General features: G+C 42.2%; 1 protein-coding gene across 5 annotated transcripts in view; it reads left to right on the forward strand.

The window, feature by feature from the left end:
* The first annotated feature begins 2,449 nt into the window (after positions 1-2,449).
* The window catches only part of JADE1 (jade family PHD finger 1), a 39,056-nt gene continuing 21,225 nt past the window's right edge, over positions 2,450-20,280 (forward strand). Inside the window, exons 1-3 of one of the 5 annotated variants that reach the window (XM_072119396.1) lie at positions 2,450-2,732; positions 13,506-13,584; positions 19,227-19,306. In XM_072119396.1, the coding sequence (XP_071975497.1) occupies positions 13,533-13,584; positions 19,227-19,306 (132 nt within the window). In that variant the 5' untranslated portion in view covers positions 2,450-2,732; positions 13,506-13,532. The other 4 variants (XM_072119400.1, XM_072119398.1, XM_072119397.1 and 1 more) reach the window with 4 other exon arrangements.

Raw genomic sequence — 20,280 nt, forward strand, 5'->3', positions numbered from 1 at the left:
ATCTTCTTCATCATTGAAAAACAGGTGGCAAATTCCAAAAATTGATCTATAGGCCACCAGTAAGACAGACAGATACCAATATTCTACTCACTTCACCACAAAGACAATCCTCTGAGGTAAATGTGTAATGTCACGGTGGATGAGCTGTGGTGATAAAGATAAAAATTAGGAGTAAAAGTAGATGTCCCGGCTTGAAAATACTTGTCCCTAAAAGCAGGCCAGAAGCTTGGGCCATAAAACCAGTATCAAAAGGCATAAAATTGCTTGTGGCCTGTAAATTAAATTCCAACGCGGTAAACTAGACCAACTAATAGTGGGTGCAAAGTATCACTCACTAGTCCTAGGGCTCCATCACATAAGTGCTTTTAACATCAGTATGCAGTTTTTTTTCCAAATAGCAAACTTACATATCTGTTTTTTTAATGATTGTGCAGACTTTGTTTAAAAATTTGTAAGATTCACTATTTTTTTCTCCCATAGAAGTCATAGGTTTGCCAAAAAAATTATATCTGTATGCGGTCTGTTTTTTTTCTCAAATGTTGATAGGCAGGTGTGATAAATATGGCGAAAGGAAGGGGGGCCTTATACTACTCAAATCCCCCCACTTCCCTCCAACCTCATCCCACTTAGTCTAATGGTGCTAACTAGAGTGTTATCTAATAATACAAAGGCTGCAGAGGAACTCGGGCTCAGTGGGGGGTAGCTATAAACTAACACCTTTTGAAGCTACAGCTTCTCCAAAAGGTTTGGGCTGATTTTCCCCCATTTTAAACAGGAGACAATGAATCATGAAACTCTTAGACCAATAAGTTGATTAAGGACTTTTCTGGAGAGGCAGAAAGTAGATTAGAAACCAGTTTTTTTTCAGGTGTGAAAAAAACAGATGCGAGAATAATATGGACTGCACATGGATATCACATGTTTAGATTTTTTGCAGACATGCAATGGACATGTCTATCTGAATAAGCCCTTATACTGTCTCAGAGTAAAGGGAAACTTAAGGGTTTTAAGGGAACCTGTCGTAGATGATTTTTTTTTTGAAACAGCGGTGATCCATCATCAAACAGGGTGATTAATTTGGCATACAAATTTCTTGTGATCCACCAGGAATTGCAATTATTTTCTCTACGCCCCCTCCACACCAAGTGGGTAGTGAAGGGGTGTGGCCAGCAGTGGATAGGGCTGGTGCAGGCCAAGTCTCTGATAATTTTGTAATTCTACACCACAATTGTATGCCACCGTAGCCCCTCCACCAGATACATCAGGAGACTAGAGCGTGCCAGAGCTTTGACCATATGCCACTGCACAATGTGCTGGCATATGATAAATGCCCTTTTATTTTGAGTCCATAGGACAGAAGGGAATTCCTCCTGTAAATTTCTGTAGTGGAGGTTCATCAAAACTCCATTCATTTTTTTACATTATTAATGCAGGATGTATTAGGTAGATCAATGGAAGACGTTTACTTTCTGTTATCCTCTCCTTAAATAGAGAAAGTAACGGAAAGCCCAGACACCTTCATTTAAATATGTTCACACAAAGTTTTTCTTCTGTTTCCGCACTAAAAGTCTTTTATAAACCCTAGCAGAGTCTCCCAATTGTCTGCAGTAGGGAAACCATACTGTCTGTGAGGGGGGAAAAAGCATCCTTGGGTTCTGAAGTTGGGGCTATACACTCACAGTGTATGATCAGGCTGCCAGGTTATCCTGCAGCTGCTTTGTGGATATAGATGAAAGGAATTGCGTTCTGACACCACTGATGTGGTAACTTCTAGTCAAAAAAAAAACTTCTAGATCCAAAAAAATTTAAGATACAAATATGGGCATGAAGACGGATGTGACGGATTGATGCATATGCTTGAACACTTTCTGGATATGTCATCCATAAACACAAATGTTAAATCTAAAAAGCTATATATTTTTAAAAAGGACATAGAAAACGCAGCAGTCCACGTTTTTCTCAACCCAAAAAAAAAAAAAAGTCCCATAGACATTAACTAATATGCTGTAGTAAATGTTTAGATTTTTTTTTTGCAGTCAAAAACATGTCCGTCAGGCGAATGAAGAAACTGTAATGTGCACCCTTTTGGACTTGTGTTTCGGATCACGTCGTCAGAGTACAATGTGTAAACTGATGTTTTTGGTCAGTTTTTGCTAGAAGTCAGTGTTTTTCACATGTTGTTTACATCTTTACTGCGTTTTCGGTGCGATACATCTTTCATTTGCAATCAGTTTAAAAAAAAACTGAACCCAAAGCACAGGTGGGACTGGTCCGTAGAGGTGACACTTTATGTGACTTTTGGGCATCACACACAGGCTGTGTGGAGGTTGTGACCTCGGAGGGTCAGGGTGCGCCATGCAGGTGCTGAGGCGGCCATGTGTTTATGTAACGTGTGCTCCCTCTCAGTCACAGCCGCGGCCACACGGAGGAGCTCCCCTCCCCTCCCCGCTGTAGCTCTGTGTTTTGGCAGGAGATCAAAGTGCTCCCCCCTGTGGCAGCAGTGACCCAGAAATGAGTTTGATTCACGGAGTCCTTCCTCCATAACAAGTAAATAACGTCAGTCACAGAGTGCATGTGTGTGCGAGAGAGGAGCCACAATCTGCTCCCCCTGGCACCAGGAGCCGCTGGGCTGGACCTTCCCCGCACATCAGCCACTGGAGAGCAGCAGCACTGTGTGGGGGGGACACGGATCCGCACTCCAGACAAGGTGGCGCAGGACTCACTCCCCGCAGGTACAGTCACCCGGGCGTGCGGGGGAGAGACGGAGGGAGCGCTCAGCGAGCGGGCGGAGAGCGGCGGAGCCACACGCATCTGCGCTGCCAAGGTCGCTGGCGGCGGCTGCTGCTGCTGCTTAGTGGAAAAAATAATCGAGTACGTCATTAACATGGCGCCAAAACGCTGTGGTGTGAGAGACATTGGCTGCCCGCACCATCCCGGGAGCGGCATCGGGGCTGAGCGGGAAGCTGCGGGCAGCCGGAACAAGTTTCCGGGGCTTGGGCAGAGTTGTGCTAGGACGTGCCCGCAGAGCCGAGCGGGGACGCCAAATGTGACCTGCGGAGGGAAAGTGACATGTAAACACGGCCGGAGGGGAAGGAGGGAGGGCGCCCCCGCGCACTAGTAGTAGTGGCGGGCGCGCCGCACGCACGTGCTGTCAGCGCGTGACCCGGGCATGCTGGGAGCGCTAGTGCCACAGGTTGGGAAGCGATCGCTGCCTAATACACAGCGTTACCCCCCCCCCCCTGCCGAGTGGGAGGGGCGTGGCAGGTGCACAGTCTGCGGCGGGGCGTGAGGGGTTAACGACTCGTTGGTGGCCGGCCCGCCCGTCATGTAACGGATTGCAAGCGCCGCTCGTCCAATGAGCTGGTGGGGACGTCCGGCAGGTTTGAATTGCGTGGTGCGCTGTCATTGGGAGGCCGCCCGCGGGCCGGGGAGCTGCCGCCTTGCTCCGCAGTCACAGCCGGGGGACACATACTGCTGCAACACGTGGCCGCTGAAAGTTACACGCCGGGTGTGCGGGTGGAGGGTGTCCCGGGTGAGACCCCCGGGCAGACAGTGCACGGGGAAAGCGACCAATCGCGTCCTGGCTCTCATTCCTAGAAAAACTGAAAGCCTCTAACTGATTGGTTGCTCTCGGCAAGTGCACCACATGTATAACAGCTCCCTGTCATTGCCTGCTCCTCCCAGTAAGTGAACCTAAAAACGCATTGTGTGAATGGATTGTGTCAGGCATCACAGTGCAGCGCTGTCATCCTCACAATCAATGAAGGAGAATACAGTACAAATTAACCAGGTTTTGTCACAGCAGATAAGTGTTCCCTTTAGTTGTGATGGGGCAGCGCTGCACTAAGTGCACCTGTAACGTGGTAACATCGCCTATGACTTTTCTGTTCGCTTTTGTGTTATGAAGAAGCACAAAAAGTATCAGTCCATGTTCTGTCAAACTTATGCCCTGTAGGGGTGGCACAGTGTACATGTGGATACTTCTCTGATTTACCAATGATTGAAACTTTCTCAATTTCGGGTGTCCGCTGCAGATCTGTTTCAGTGTGGAAATTTATGATGAAAAATTAAAAAAAAACCCATGTCCGTTATCTTTTAAAGTCATCCTGTCAGCAGAAATTGACCTAGTAAACCACTACTTGTATGGTGTCAAACAGGAAAATGTCTGCCAGATCATGTTTCTTGGTCCAGTGTGTTGGCATCATCAGGGTCTTGGGCTCTCCTTAAGTCTCATGAGTGATTTCAATCACCGTAGAGGCGGTAATCTGCACTTGTGATCAATGTTTATTTTCTGGATGATACCCTCACACTGTGTTTGCTGACATGTTCCCTTTAAAGTCTATAGTGACAACCACCTTCATTTACAGATGCAGGCTTACTTATAAGGCTGTAAATTTGCAGTTCAATTCCATCACAATGGAGTTCAGCTTTGGCGCAGGCTACATCACACATTCAGATTTTGAGATGCAGTTTTTGAAGCCAAAAGTAGGCGTGGATCAAAATAGGTCATTATTAAGATAAGCTGTCCATACTCCTTTTTCATTCCACTCAAAAACTGAACGCTCCCTCATGCCAGCCAGACCCATTATATAAGTGGTGCGCCTGGTCTTTCCATTGCAACCACCCGTTAAATGGGTTGTCTCAAGTTTGATATCCAATATCCAGTTTATAGGAGGGTAACAATTTCAATGGTGAGGGTCCAACTGCTGTTACCCCCGCAATCACAAGAACTTTACCAATTGGTGGAATGGCATCTTGAGCATGTGTCCTTCAGCTCTAGGTCTGGAAACTGCTGAGTACAACACTTGGGTATCTCCATCACTCATTGTCCACAAGAAAACTTGAGATAGCTGAGCACTGTGATATTTTTAAAAAAGTTTTAGTGCCTTTTTAAAGTGGTATTCCATCCCTAAAACCCTTGGGATGCGTTCACAAATTTTCTTTTAAATTACATTTGGAAATGAATTGAAAGTACTCCCAGACACAGATGCGTTTATACCTAGAGGCTGCATCCACTCTTTCCGTCATGTGTTCACGTGTTGCATTTTTTAACAGCTGAGAAGTGATTTGCTTAATTACATTATTGTTAATGCTTGTGTTTACAAAGAAAAGCAATGTAAACGCGATGTTAATGCAAGCGTTAACAATGTGGGTTTTTAGAGAACCCATCAGGCCAATTAGTCCCCAAAACTAAATATATTTTCATAAACTGCCATTAGAAAGCAGTGCCCCATCCCTTCATCGTCCCTCTACATACCTGTGCGTGCGCTCACAATTTTAAGTTACAACTGCATCACAATTAGTTTTGAGGTTTTAGGTGCAGTATTGTTAATATAACAACTGAAAGACATGAACTGACTAAAGGGGAATTTGATTTTGAGGGTGCAGTCACACGTTGCAGTTAAAACTACATCGCAGTCAGCTTTGAGGTGGTTTTAGGTGCAGTTTTGTCAATTGAACAGGTGAAAGACATGAACTGAACGAGTGAATGACATTTGTGGAGCAGGTTTCCCCTTCAAAATCAAATTCAGTTCCTGTCTTTCACCTGTTCAATTGACAAAGCTGCACCTAAAACCACCTCAAAGGTGACTGCGGTGCAGTTTCAACTGCAACGTGTGAACCCACCCTGAGGGTGCGGTCACACGTTGCAGTTAAAACTGCATCGCAATTAGTTTTGGGTTTGTTTTAGGTGGTATTACTTATTTTAACAAGTGAAAGGCATCAAATCAACAGGTGAATGAAATTTGTGGAACAGCTTTCTCCTTCAAAATCAAATTCACCCATTCTGTTCATGTCCTTCACCTGTGAAATTGACAAAACTGCACCTAAAACCACCACAAAGCTAATAGCCATGCAGTTTTAACTGCAACGTGTGACTGCACCCTCCAGGAGAAACACATTCAACAAATACCATTCACCTGTTGGTTAGATGTCTTTCACTTGTTAAAATAATTGCACCTAAAACCACTTCATGACCCCTGCAGCCTGTGTTTGTACGAGAGAGCCTGTATAATGATACAACATTACTGGTGCTGGCTCCTTTTTATACTTTCTGGTGGCCACGCCCCCTGCAGCCTATATAATGATGTGACACTCCTGGTGCTGGCGCCCCCTGGAACATGTATGTGTATGAGATACCCTATACACGTGACTGACTGCCTGTATAATGATGCTAGTGCTGGCTCCTCTATGTGCTTACTGGTGCCCCCTGCAGCCTGTGTATGAGATACTCCTATACACATGACTGACAGCCTGTGTAATGATGTGACACTCCTGGTGCTGGTTCCTCTATGTACTTCCTGGTGCTGGAGGCCACGCCCCCTGCAACCTGTGTGTGTATAGGAGAGATACAGCTGCTCCAGCACAACATGTCAGATACATGTGTAGCTGATGGCTGTGTCTCCCACGTGTGTATAGGAGGAAAAAAAAACCTGAATGTGTGGCTGCACCCTCAGGCGGCATTTAAGTTTCTTGCATTGTTTAAATGCACAGCATGTGGTGCTCGGTTCGCTTGCAAGCATTTCAGTTAAAACGTATCAGTGATCGGGTCATGTCTCTCCCTTCGGGTCCTTTCATACGTTTAGGTTTTTCAGATGAAGTTTTCAAAGCCAAATGCAAGTGTGGAATAAAATGGATGAGGATATATCATTGGGAGGTGATACTACTCCTCTATTTTTCACTCCACTCCTGGTTTGGACAACACGAGCTACGTCTGCAAAAGTGAACATGTGAACGCACCCTTCAGCCTTTGAATGGTGTTTCAAAATGCAATTAAAGCTCTGGGTGTGCACATAGCCTAAAGTTTGGCTAAACTAGATGGGATCAGTCTATCATCTACTGTGCATGGCCTTTTGGAAGTGGACTGACCTGCGATTCTGGGGAGATGAGCTGAAACAACCTAACGCTGTCTTTTTGCAGTGCACATAGAGTTGCATGTTATGAAGGGCTAATGATGACATTGTTTTACATAACTTCTCTGGTGCCGTAATGGACTGTGGGTTTTCTGCTGCCCAATGAGTGAACTCCAGAACCCATCCTGCTGAATGTTTAGCAGCTATTCTTGGAGTCTTTGCTCTTGTAGCAGCCAAGCCTGTGATCCATGATCTTATGTACAGGGCGTTGGGTTATTTTCAGCCCTTGTGTTTGCAGTGACGATTGTTATGTCTCTGGCCGGCTTCCAGCTTGTGTCATGCACATAATCTTGGAGCGTTGTGCAGAGTCAGGAGAGATGTGCTTTCCAGAACTGTCTGGGGAGGAGCCTTCCGTACATTCCCTGCCACACACCTCCCTTCATCATAAGGAGGAAGCACCTGGTGGATCAGCTGTGGAGAGCACTCCCATTGATCAGCTGATTCTATGTAAACATTGTAACAATGCAGAGTGCACAAGGTTTGGCTGTAGACCAGCGCGTTTCACTTTACACTACCTGCTAGTAGCTAAAGGGTATGTTACACAAATAGTTTGCTTCATGTTTGTCCTTGTGATTGTCTTGTCTGTTTGTTCTTGCAGGAAAATAGTTTTGATGACATATAGAATTGTGAGTAGTAGCAGCAGCAGCAATGGTCAAGCATTTGTTCAGATTTCTGGAGTTGTACAATCTTCTGATGTCTACCATAAAGCATGGCCTAAATGCTTGTACTTAGTTGTTCTGCTTGTCATACAGGCTAGTATACTTGTCAGAGGCAGTGGTCGCATCATGACATGCATACACATCATCTTCTTTGCACCTGTATGATTTAGTGATGACATGAAGTCAGAAATCTGCCAACCCCTTTAAACAATCTTGTGTTTATATGGATTTGATTTAGGGTTTATTTACTGCGTAACACATTGCACTTCATAATGATGGTATTTAATATTCTATGCTGTGTACTGAGAAGCAGGGGAAAAAAATTACAAATGCAGTGAAAATGGTGAAAACCGCATTTGCACCAAATTCTTGTAAGCTTGGATTTTACAGCTTTCACTGTGCACCCCAAATGTCTCCCTTTATTCTTTGGGTCAGTGCGATCAAAAATTTACTAAAATTAAAATCTTCTGTACTTGGATATATACTAAGGACTACACGTTTTTTTTCATCACTTTTTTTTAATAGAATTTTTTTTTTTTTTTTTCATTCTGGTTTATTGAAGAAAATATAACATAGATATACAAAATCTAGTCATGTAAAGCACAATATATCATACAAATAACTTCTCACGCACGCAAGCGTAGAGACATGAAAAGACATATTAAATACACTTGTATGACATAAGTTTGTTCCATTTGCGAGACAGACACATTGTTAGAATCGTACAATCAGGAACATCTTTATTTCAAAGATATTCTAGGGGATGCGATTAAGGATAATGTAATCCGGTACTCAATGACTTGTAGTCACTTTTCGTGAAGCTGAAACTATACCAAGCTTACTTCTAGTATCCGCATTAGCTTATGTACTCAAAGTTCCCCTTCAACCAGTGGGAGGTAATTCCCAAAACTATGTGTAACAGGTTCAGTCTAAGGAGGGAGGGAAGAGAGGAATTTGGGGTTTGCAGAGGCGTCTCTGTTCAGAGGTTGAGTGTAGGCCTATACCCCAGGTTCGTTAGAACGAGAGAAAGTCTGGTGAGTTCCTGAATTCAAGCCATGGACCCCATGTCTTTGTGTTGTTCAGTAGTATGATGGGAATCTGCCGTGAGTTCTTCCATTCTGTGTATTGTCGAAATTTCTGAGAGAAGATCAGAACCTGATGGTATTCTAGTGGATTTCCACAAATGCGGAATCAACACTCTAGCAGCTATCAGTATAAAACCCAAGAGTGATTTTTTTAGCCTTATGCGTTGGGATTGGGAAAATGTTCAGCAAAAGGGTGGAAGGATCGTTGTGTAATTTGACACCTGTCAGTTTTGAGATCAAGTTTATGACTCTGTTCCAATGTGGTCTCAGTAGGGGGCATCCCCACCAAATGTGCGTCATAGAGCCTTGGGCCTGTTTGCATTTAATAGAATTTTTAATGTTTTTCAAAATGGCAAAAGAGTGGCATTTTTGAATTTGGGCGCTATTTATTTATATCAATTCTAGGGAAAGTTGGTGATTTGAATTTTATTATTTTCTCATGGATCTACCGCATCGTCTCTCATCTTTCTTTTTCTTTGTGTCCAATACTAGTAGAATGTTCAGTAGCTAAATGAAAGTGTAGCTAACCCTGTACTCTGATAATCCTAAGCACATTGTCAGCACACAGCATCTCATAGCATACACGGATAAATAATGTGTCTGTGTTCCCGCCCATGCTCTGGAATCTTGCTCTGACCATCACTGGTGATAGGCGCTAAAACAGAAATAATTTTTAACCCCCTTTACAATGTTATCTTGTGTAAACTTCACTTGGGGATTAAAATGTAAGAAGTTTCTTTAATTGGCAATCCCCTTTAATTTGAACCTGAGGATACTGGTGTGTGTTCCTGGCAGATCTCCTATGTACAGTAGCAGGCTTTGTACTGTAACTCATTTCCAGGGATAAACTAGCAATGAGGTAACATACCTTGGTTTTGTTCTGCAGCCAAATAATCTGTTGAAAAGGAATAATAAAGCAGTGTGTAGGTTGTATGTTTTCCACATTCATTTGGTGTAATCAGAGAATTGGCAGCAGTGCCGGTGATTTAGGAGAGTGACAGCTCCTCTGCGATCAGCATCTTTAGCCGATCTGTGAGACCTGGAGGATGGTGTGGGGATAGGATAGCAGATGGTTTATGCTTCTCACAAGCAGATACTCTGTCAATTACTCACTTAATTGAGGTTCAGCAGGTATTGAAATGAATGCTGCATAGCCACGGTCCGTGTCATAGTGAGAATTAGAGTTCACAAAACGCCCATAAATGCAGAATACATTTTGTATACTAAAAATGACCAAACCATAAATGGATTCTAAAAAAACTGAATAATATAAAGAAAAAGTTTCACTTGGTCTTGTAAGTGTTCAAATTACATTTAAACCTTGCATTCAGTCCCATCTTCTTAAAGTAGGTTAAAGGAAACCTACCATTTCAGGGGTAAGCTGTAAGTACCGAGCACCAGCTCAGGGTGTGCTGGTGCCGGTGCTTACTTTTGTTAGTGTTATAAACCGCTACCCTGAGCTAGTGCTCGGTACTTACAGCTTACACCTACCATTTGAAATGGTGGGTTTCCTTTAAAGTAAAGGTTTTTTTTAAACTCTTTAACGAATTGGCCTTTTTGCTTTTGTGTTTCCGTTTTTTGCTCCACACCTTCAAAAATCTTGTTTTCTGCATAACAAATTGTACTTTCCAGTGACCGTATTATTTGTATTTACGCCTTTCACATTTTCTTCCAAATGACACCTCCTTTTTATTCTTTATAAAGTTAATAATAATTTTTTTAATTGTATTTTAAAATATAAACCTTCAACTTTTTTTTTTTTAAATACTACAGTATACAGACCTGTGTATGGTCTCTTTTTTCTTTTTTTTTTCGGGATGAGGTGACTTTTTCATTGCTGCCATTTTGGTCATATTTTATTGGCAATTTGGTCATCTGGGTGCTATTTTTTTTTTTTTTTTTTTTTTTTACGGGGTTTTCTGCCGGGAATAATCGTTTTTATATTTTGATCAGGGACATGGGGATACCTAACATGTTTATGATCTTGTGTAATCTAGCAGCAACAGGAAATGCAGGGGGAGGGACCTTTCTCTGCTAATTATTATAGGAAGTAAGAGACATCACTGAGGGGCTCTGGAAACGCCTACCAGAGCTCAGACTCTTGGCATAAAATTTAATGATTTCATGAGGAAGGAGGCCACCGTAACAGTGCCTGGATCTATGATAAGTGTCCCTGGTGTATCCGGCTTTATTTTGATGGTAAATTTCCTTTTGAGTAGGGCTAATTTCACAAAAACTGATGCCATGGCTGGGATGGGGGTCGTAGCATAGGTTTGGCTGGAGAGTTGAGCGCTCCTCATCCATCCCCTCTCTATTGGGAGTAATGCCAGTAAAAGATTTAGTTTTCGGCGAGTTTGCTCACCATATGTACCGTTCCATGCACAATACACTCCTATGGTGGTTGTATGCTAGCTGCCGTTCATACAGCTACCCTATGGCCGCCATATATGTTTGCGTAAAAGGGGACTAAGTAGGATGACTAAAAAGAGCAGCTTCCAAAAAGAAGAACTCTTATGGGATGTTCGGATCTCCACATCTGTATCTGCTAGTGCTAATGCTGCCTGTCAGCTTGTGGCCCTCCAGCTTTGTAGTAAGAAAGCTGTATCATCATGCCGTGCACCTTGTAATGTAGCCTGCCTACTGCTATCCCTCAGGCTGCATCACTTGTATGTTCTGTATACTGACTTACAGCTGCAGGGCACGGATACACAAAGTGCAGCCCTACAGGATTGTTTCATATTTGCCATCATTATATTGCATTGGGTCTGCATGGATGGATTATTGAGAAACCAATATTCTTTTCCATTTCCATTCCTTCCGTTATTCCGTGAGATTTTCTATTATTTATAGCCGAAAAATGTTTCTACTACAAGTAAAGGACATGTAACAGAAAATACATTGATGACCTATGGGGGACAGAAGGTGGGACATTTACTTTTTAAACTTGGAGATGAGCTTTTAAAAATAACGCATTAGGAAAGCATTGCCTTCTGTTTGTGCAGCTTGTGAACACAGTGCCTATTATACTGTGTGATCCTATAGGCAATGCCATATATTATAAAGGTAATATCATGGTGTGTCAGTTTCCGAGCATTTCCATGTGGGAGTCTGGGTGCCTAGTCCTGCTGGTTTAGGCTGCTTGCTTTTAAGAACTACTTTGCATGCTGTATTAGAAATGCAAATGCCCCTACAGGCAAAACATGTCAGTGTAGTCAACCAGAGACTCAACATGGTTTGCTTGTCAATGTGAAAATGCAGATAAAGAATTATTTCTAAAGAGAACATAAGCAATTTCCATTTGGAGGCTTCCATCAATGTCCTCCCTCCTTTCATCGTTCATATGCTTCTCACAGACGGCCTGCACGTGGACAGATGAGATGAATGGGAGAAGATGACGGCTTCTTGTCCCTATGAATAATTTTCTGTATGTTGCAAACAGCCTGTCAGATAAAGGCTTTCCATAGATATTGTGTATATGTATTATAACCTGCACACAACTACAGGGGATTTCCAGGCTTTGTGGCCTTTTCCATGGGATAAGTACTTTACTGACTGCTGGGAAGTGCTCCATGTGGCTGGAGTGGTCCTGCCTATGTGTGACCACCGCTATTGCCTGGATGATTTGGACAGTGAAGTTGATCGAGCATGCACAACAGGGCTCCATTCACATGTGGTGCTCAGGATCGTAGTCGTTTTGATTCTTGCGGGGCTCAGCAGTTGGCCCTCAAATTTCAGACCCTTATCACTTGTCCTGTGAAAAGGTGTAATTTCAGTGCCGTACATAGTATATAAGGTGCCTGTGTTTGGTATTGCTACTGTAATACAGAACTGTAATGAGTGGATGTTCCTGAGAGCTGTGACCACATCAAACTGCTGATCATAGGGGTGCAGCACCACCATTAATCTGATAATGTATAAATACTCCACCCATCCTTCCCTTTTAAAATATTGGCCATGTCCAGAGCTTCCTCCCCTCTGCTCTGAGTGACTGCTGAGGTTAGCTGCACCCAATAACCCCTACTGACCCATAAGCACCATCTGAGCCTTCTACTTGTTGGTTGTGGTCTGCAGCCAGCAGTGACTTCATGGGGTGGCTGTGATTAGATGACATTACGGCCTACCAGTCAGGAAGTGACAAAGTAATTTCATATTATACCCTGCACTCTAGATCTCCAATTTGCTACCCGTTTTTCCCTTTGTTTACATGGCCTAAGGTGATTTCCATAGCAGCTGACATGTGCTGCTGTGCAATAGTCTGGCCAGTTTTGCAGTGTGCGGTAGAAAAGTAAACAGTATTATAATGTCTGACATTTCTATGCGTCATCACTTAAATGTCCATGAAAGTCACAGGTCATAGGATTGTTTACCAAAAGAAAGGGAAGCTTGTTGTCATCTCACTGATACTAAATGAAGTATTCCGGTAACTTGACAGGTTTCTGTGTGATTTACATGAGATAAAACTAGATTTTGAAACCTTGACCAGGTTGCCTTTCATATGGGTGGGCTTTTAGGGTATTTTTCCTTATTGATATTTCTTCTTTCCTCAAACTCTTAAAGGAAACCTAGCTACCTGTTCATTAGCATTGCTCCTTTTAGGTGACTTCTAAAATCAACTTTTAGCTTTATGTAAATTAATGTTTTGGAACAAGTCTGTATGGTTTTATTATTGCTTTGTCACTAATGCATTTTGTTATGTAAGTTGTACCCCATTACTCACCACACCCACACTCCATGAAGGAGATTGTGTCCGATCCTCAAATGCAAATAAATATTCTCCTGGGAGCTTTATCTAGAAAGAGTGTTTGTTTCACCTGACCATTGAAATGTTTGTCTATTTTATGTACTTACAGGTCGCCTGTTATATCCCGGTTTGCACCATGAAACGGGCACGACTGCCGAGCAGCAGTGAAGATTCTGATGACAATGCCAGTAAGTTGTCACTGTTTTCTGCTAGTAGGTATTTAACGAAAAGGAAATTTCACTTCTGGTGAACAGGAAGCTTCATGAACTTGTACAAAAAAATAAACTTATGAAATTGAAGTCATTCTGTTAGCATAAGATGCCATTGCTGCACTGATGAGGGACATGGGGGGTTGGGGTGGGGGGATTTATCAGAGAACCTCCGTACAAGCCCTGAAATAAATGCCGTACAACCCCTTTACGCCACTTCCATGGCATGTAGGCATAAAAGAAGGCACAGCCAATGATAGAGTGGGCTGGTGCAGGGCACTCGCTATAACCTGCAACCATTCAAGCTGACCAGCTGGCTTATAGCACAAAATCTGCAGCAGAGCAGCCCTGAGGGCGCATTCACACGATGCATTACGCATTCCACTGGCTTCAGCATTGATTACATGCTAAGGTTACATTGTGTTTTAGCAGATGCTGTGGAAACGCAATCTAACCTTAGAATGTAATCAAGGCTGAAGCCAGTGGAATGCGTAAAAAACGTAGCACGACGCAACACATCACGTGAATGCACCCTCGGGTTATTTTTGCACCATTTAAAATCAAAAGTTCCATGGCAGTTTCTGATAAAAAAAAAAATACTTTTGACCTCTATCTATTAGAATACAGGCTTGAAGTTAGTTTAATTTTACGGTATATTATGGGATTACAAAGTATCTTAAAGATACTGGCTAAAATATTGATTACTTATCCATAGGGTAGGGCCTCAGTATGATATCTAGGGGTACAAAACTCAGCACCTGAGAGAGAAACTGATAAACGGGGGCAGCCCGGTTTTGTGTAATGATCAGGTGGCTGCACGTCTGATCAGATGAATGGGAGCTGAGCTGCAGTTGCTTGATTCATTTCCTATGCTCTGTTTATCAGCTGTAGGGTACATTTCTCACCAATTTTACATGGGTATATCAGGTGTTTTTTTTTTTTTTTTTTTTTTTTAAATATAGTTAAGACCAGGTCTGAAAAGACCTTAATTATTTCAAAAAGTTTTAACAATATTTAAGCTACACACATAGCCTATGCTTTAATTACCACAGCTGTTCCCAAGGTGAAAATAGGTCACCCCCTGTGTCCTCTGCAGGATTTCACCAATGATTGAGGAAATATTGCAGACTAGCATTGGGCAGGATTATCTTCTGGGTACTTCTTGGTTTGCAGTCGAGTGGATCAGTAATGGTGCTCAGATCCCATCACGTCTTCTCCCTATGTAATTGTAGCTGACGGAGCCTTGCACTACAGCTGTACTGGCTAAAACTATGTTTTTCCAAGGCTCCTGGTGTAGTTTATGTAGGATTATTGCTGCTTCGCATGTGGAAGAACAGAGAATTCTTCTTTTTCACAATCCTGCTGGGGTCTTTGTTTACTCACCTGTCATGGTTTGGCTGAAGTCCTGACAGTAGCATTTGGATACACAAGTGCCCATCCTTCAGCAATGTGTTGTGATGGCTGATAAGTGGACATTGAGAACAGTGTACTTTGTAGACTTTTTGGATCCCCCTTGTTTTATGATTAAACTGCTTGCACGATAAATGGATAAGTCATAAATATTAATGACAAAAAAGCCAATGGGGCTGTGTGTATGGTGAAATAAGCCCATCTGGAAAACTGCAGCAATCTGTGTCGATGCAGAAGCCTATTGCAGGGCTTATACATGGCAGAATGGAGAGCTAGTAAATAATGTGTATTTCTTATAGTATACAGTGGTCACAGAGTTAGAATTTTGTTGTTGGGGGTGGGAATGCGTTGCCAATATTAATTTTGACTACATAGATTGTATCACAATTTTTTATAATCAGTTTTTGTTTTTCTGGTTGTAAATTTGCTGTCCATAATTATATGATCTGCCATCTTGTCAGAGCTCTAGCAGAAGTACGTTATGGTCCGCTTAACAGCAGCCTTGTCACCATAAGCAATGGTCTGAAGCTGACTGAGATCAATGGAAGGGGTTAATAATTGTTCTATGCATGTCAGAACCCTCCTAGAAATGTATGGATAAGCTGAGCAAACCCCTCTATGGCTAATTATATTATTCTCAGTCCTGAACAATTCCTGAGCATAGTGTCGGGAACAGGGCTCCTTGCATCATTGTGATATATGATGCATGGATTTCCTTCTTCCTTGTAAAACAGTGGACCTGAAATATGGCCATGATTTTAAAGTAGTGCTTCCTTTTACGGGTGCATGATTGTAAGTGATGTTGTTACAGTTGTAAGCTAGAAGCACCACTTAGCTGCTTTATTCTATTTTTAGCCTTTGGTCTCCCCCCCCCCCCCCCCCCCCAAGTTTGACACATGACCTGTAATAACACTTGCTGATTTACTTGGCATCTGCTGTCTGGACTGGAAGTGAGTCCCCATTCATTGGGATCATCCCAGTCCATTACATCAGATGGAGAAAGAGTTCTAGCCCTCACAACAGACAATATGTAAACCTGATTTGCTAACACCCAGACTACAAATAGACGTATAAGAAAAATAAATTGTAAAAGACTTTTTTTTAAATGTTTGGTGGGACTGACGGAAATGGCATGTGGCAGGTTTGCCTGTCCTGTGGATATACCACTATTATATAGCACATAGTCCTCATGTGGCAGGATGATAGAGGCTGGCTGGTTGATGAAATGTGACTATTGCATCCTTGTAGTGTAATTCTTCTGCATAGCATTCACAAGTGCACGTCAGACATACTTGTTTACAACTTTATTCCCTTATGCTGGAAATGTGTTATTCCCTATACCAGACTGTCAAGTAATGTCATTGAGACTATATGACTCAGATCATTTTCCACAAGGGGCCTCTAGTATACACGGCATGTCATGAGCGCTGTTACTGGTATTCCCTGGATATGCTGCTGTGTAGATAGTGGAGAATCTGTCATGGTGTGCCCCTTGTGTTTCACTTGTGTCGTGCCTGCTGAAAATATCTCCAAGTAGTGATTGCTTTCAATGAAGTGAGTATTTGGAGGACATCTACCATCAAATTCAACCATGACAAACCAGAGGCATGTAATTGAAGATCCAAGCACTGTGACTGTGGTAATCTTATTATATTTTCTGTGGGATTCCTTCTAATATCAACTTTTAAAATTATGCAAATGAGCCAGAAATGCTGCGCCCCCCCCCCCCCTTGCCTAATGTAATCTCACTGCAGCAGAGGAAGTTTCAGCAAACAGTGGGAGAGGGGCATGTGCTCCTGCACAATGTAACAGTCTGTGAAGCTACAGCACGGAGGGCTTCTGGTAACACCCCCTAGAACTCTACTTGCTCATTTGCATGAATTTAAACATTTTAGAAGGATGGAGGCCATGGATAAGAAATATAAGATTACCACAGACGCAGTGCCTGGATCTATCGGAGAGCGTTCCTGGTTAATCTTTCTTGAATTTGTTGATAGATTTCCTTTAAGAAAATCTATTTCCTCTGAATGAAGCTTTTGCTCTATTGCAATATATTGTAAATATACTGCTATTCTGCCTGTAGATGGCTATAATGGAGTGAGAATTGACATCTATAGGAACCACTCCGAGGCTTCAGGCTGTATTTGCAACCAATTGGGAACCCCGGATGATTTCCACATGGGGTACAGATTAGTGGCAATATGGTAGCGCTCATGTGCAGATGCTTTTTGGCTGCCATGGCGTGCCGGGTTCACGGACAAATTTGGGCGAGGGCTCAGCCTGTTCCATACAACTTTAACATTTTTAGTACATATATGTCACTATGTCCTGTTTCCAAGAGGTTAAAGGCCAAAAGCTACATTGTCGGGCACCAATGTCTCAATACATTCAGTATGCTATTCTAGTGATCTGACATACTACAGGCAAGATCCCATCCAGAACAAAACTGGAGTCTTTGTCGGTGCTGTGAGACAAGTAGGACTGGAGCAGAGCTCATATTTCACTTCCTTAAGGAACATGCCAGGAATACAGCAAGTCTAATCCCTTCTTCCATGGAACATGTTTACTGTGATGAGTAGCGGCACAAAGAATGTCCTGAAAAGTGCCCACAGATGTCTAGAAAGCCAGCAATGCTGCTCTGCCACTTCCCAGAAGACATCTGGAACTTCAAGTCTCTTCAGCACAGTAGCCTGGAAATAACAAGCATTACACACAGTGGTTAACCTCTGAATTTATGGAGAGGGTACAGATTACAGGATCATCTGTAGAAAGTAATGTTAGTTGTCAAGTTCCTTACTGGCTGCTTTCCTGTAAAAGGGTTTTTACATCTTTTTGAAATCTCTATTGTCCAAAATGTGAGAGACCTGCTGTGTCTCGGCATTATTTGAGCAATCCCCCTTTTGTGCAACATAAATTTGGTAGATTTCTGTTTAAGATGTATCTTATGTATCTATAAGCCAACTAGAACTGAATGACTTAAGCAGCTATTGTGGGATGAACGAGGAGCAAAGTTCATGTGGAGGTGTGTGCTATATTTAGAGACGTAGTAATACAGTACTTCCTTTTTTTCTTTTTTTTCCAGCTAAACTATTGCCTGGCCACCTACATGCTTTTTATAATGCAATACGTTGCAATATACTGCATAATATATTTTAGTTCTTCATGGGATGATGTTATTGTTCTCCAGTGGCCTAGTTGAAGGGGTTTTCCCACAAAGAAAATATTATTGGATATATTGAGGATAACAAAATAACACATTCTCTAATTCAATGTTTTTAACAAAAATACAGCATTTCACAGATATAATTCCAAACTGCCCATCAGTCCTGGTGTACACAATTTCAGTTGCCCCAGGATCTGACCATAAATCTTCTATGGCCGGGCATGGCAGGTTCTTCGCATGAATGGTTTCTCCTCTGTCCCCTGCCTCTCGCCCCCTCCATTACAATAGCTCACACACAGGCACTTCCGGTCGGCAAGCAGTGTGCAGAGACTTGCTCTACAAGCTACAGGCAAGATAAATTCTTTATCCAGGGGAGTAAGGCACTCTGTGTTAAAGCCCAAATGTAGCAGAGCTAAAGTGTGCCATTTTGTGTTTTATGTGTCTCAAGGAACTCATGATCTCTGATATCTCCTCTCTTTTTCTATGTGTCACATACTAGTAGAATGTTCAGAAGCTAAATGTGTAGATAAACCCGGGATCCTGATAATCTAAGCACATTGTCAGCACACAGCATCTCACAATACTAGAGGGATCATGAAGTGTCTGCTTAGAAAGTCCCCGCCCACACTTTGGAATCTTACACTGACCATCACTGAGTGTTGGCAGCTAAAACCGCAATTAAACTGAGTAAAATTGTGAAATAAGGGGGTTAAAAATTAGCTTTATTGTGTAAACATCACAAGAGATTCAAATTTAAGAACTTTCTTTCATGGGCAAACCCCTTTATAGGGCCTGTCTTGTAATTAGTTGTCATTTTATTAAATATTAGGCACTAAAATTGTCCTGTTTGACAGTGAGACTACTTGCCTTACCGTGTCCATGGCCTTGACTTCCATACTATTTCTTTCAATAGAACACAGCACATTAAATGTATTATTATTTGTTACATCTGATTCTCTACTCACAGTGATGCTGCTTTTATCAAAAGTTTTTGTTGTAAGGTTGTGGTTATTTCATTATGACTAAGAATGTGTTGCTTGTTTTCCAGGTCTATCTACATCTTGGTCACAGCAGACAAGGTCTCGACATAGCAGAATGTCAAGACATGAAGATCAGAAACCTTCTGAGGTAATGCATTGCTGGCTTTGTAGCAGGTCTGTTGCAGTGTATCAATAATAATAGCCAGTGGTAAAGTACCAAAAGTGGGTGGGGTCTTGGCCAAAACACGCATACGTTTTATTAGAAATGCAAGTGAGTTTTGGCCAAGACCCCGTCCACTTGCATTTTGGATACGCTAAAAAATACAACAAATGCCAGGTGGGCTTTATTCACATAACTGAGATGATTCTCTGCAGTCAATTAATTTTGTCCCTGTGGAGGAAACACAATACAGAAGATGGCCGCTGGTCACATGTCCACATCACATGTCCTGCACCTGCCTGAACAGGTCATGTGAAAACCACTGTTTGGCTGTCGTTGGTTGGTTGCAGTGCATCCAGTATGGCCAGTGTTTTGGTGATGTGCAGGGATGGCAGTTACATATCATTACTGTGGTAACAGAGCCGGACAGTCTGTTACATCATCACTGGGAGCAGAGCATAAGAGGGAGGAGGAGTTGCTGAAAACTGAGCGATCACAGGACTTGTTGCTGTAGAAGGCCGCCATCTTGGAGACAACTCTGCCTACTTTAGAAAGACCATAACATTTTGTGAATTATAAAATCAAACTATCTAAGCTTCTTCCTGTGATTAATGACATTGAGTTTTGTGATAATCATTTATTTATAGCATTCTGGGTTTTTGTATCAGACCTTCATATTCCCGAAATACCGCTTTAATGTTGATTAAGCCATTAAATGTTTCATATTTTGTGTGTGTATATACACTGATCAAAAAAATATAGGGAACAATCAAATAACACATCCTAGATCTGAATGAATGAAATTATCTCCTTGAATACTTTGTTCTTTATAAAGTTGAATGTGCTGACAACAAAATACCAAAAAAAACATTAGTGGAAACCAAATTTATTATTAGGAGAAAACAACTGACCACTGTAAGCTTAGTATTACAAAAATTCATCTTTTATCTTATTTTAACAAG

Source organism: Engystomops pustulosus, chromosome 1, assembly GCF_040894005.1.
Source record: "Engystomops pustulosus chromosome 1, aEngPut4.maternal, whole genome shotgun sequence".
NCBI lineage: Eukaryota > Metazoa > Chordata > Amphibia > Anura > Leptodactylidae > Engystomops > Engystomops pustulosus.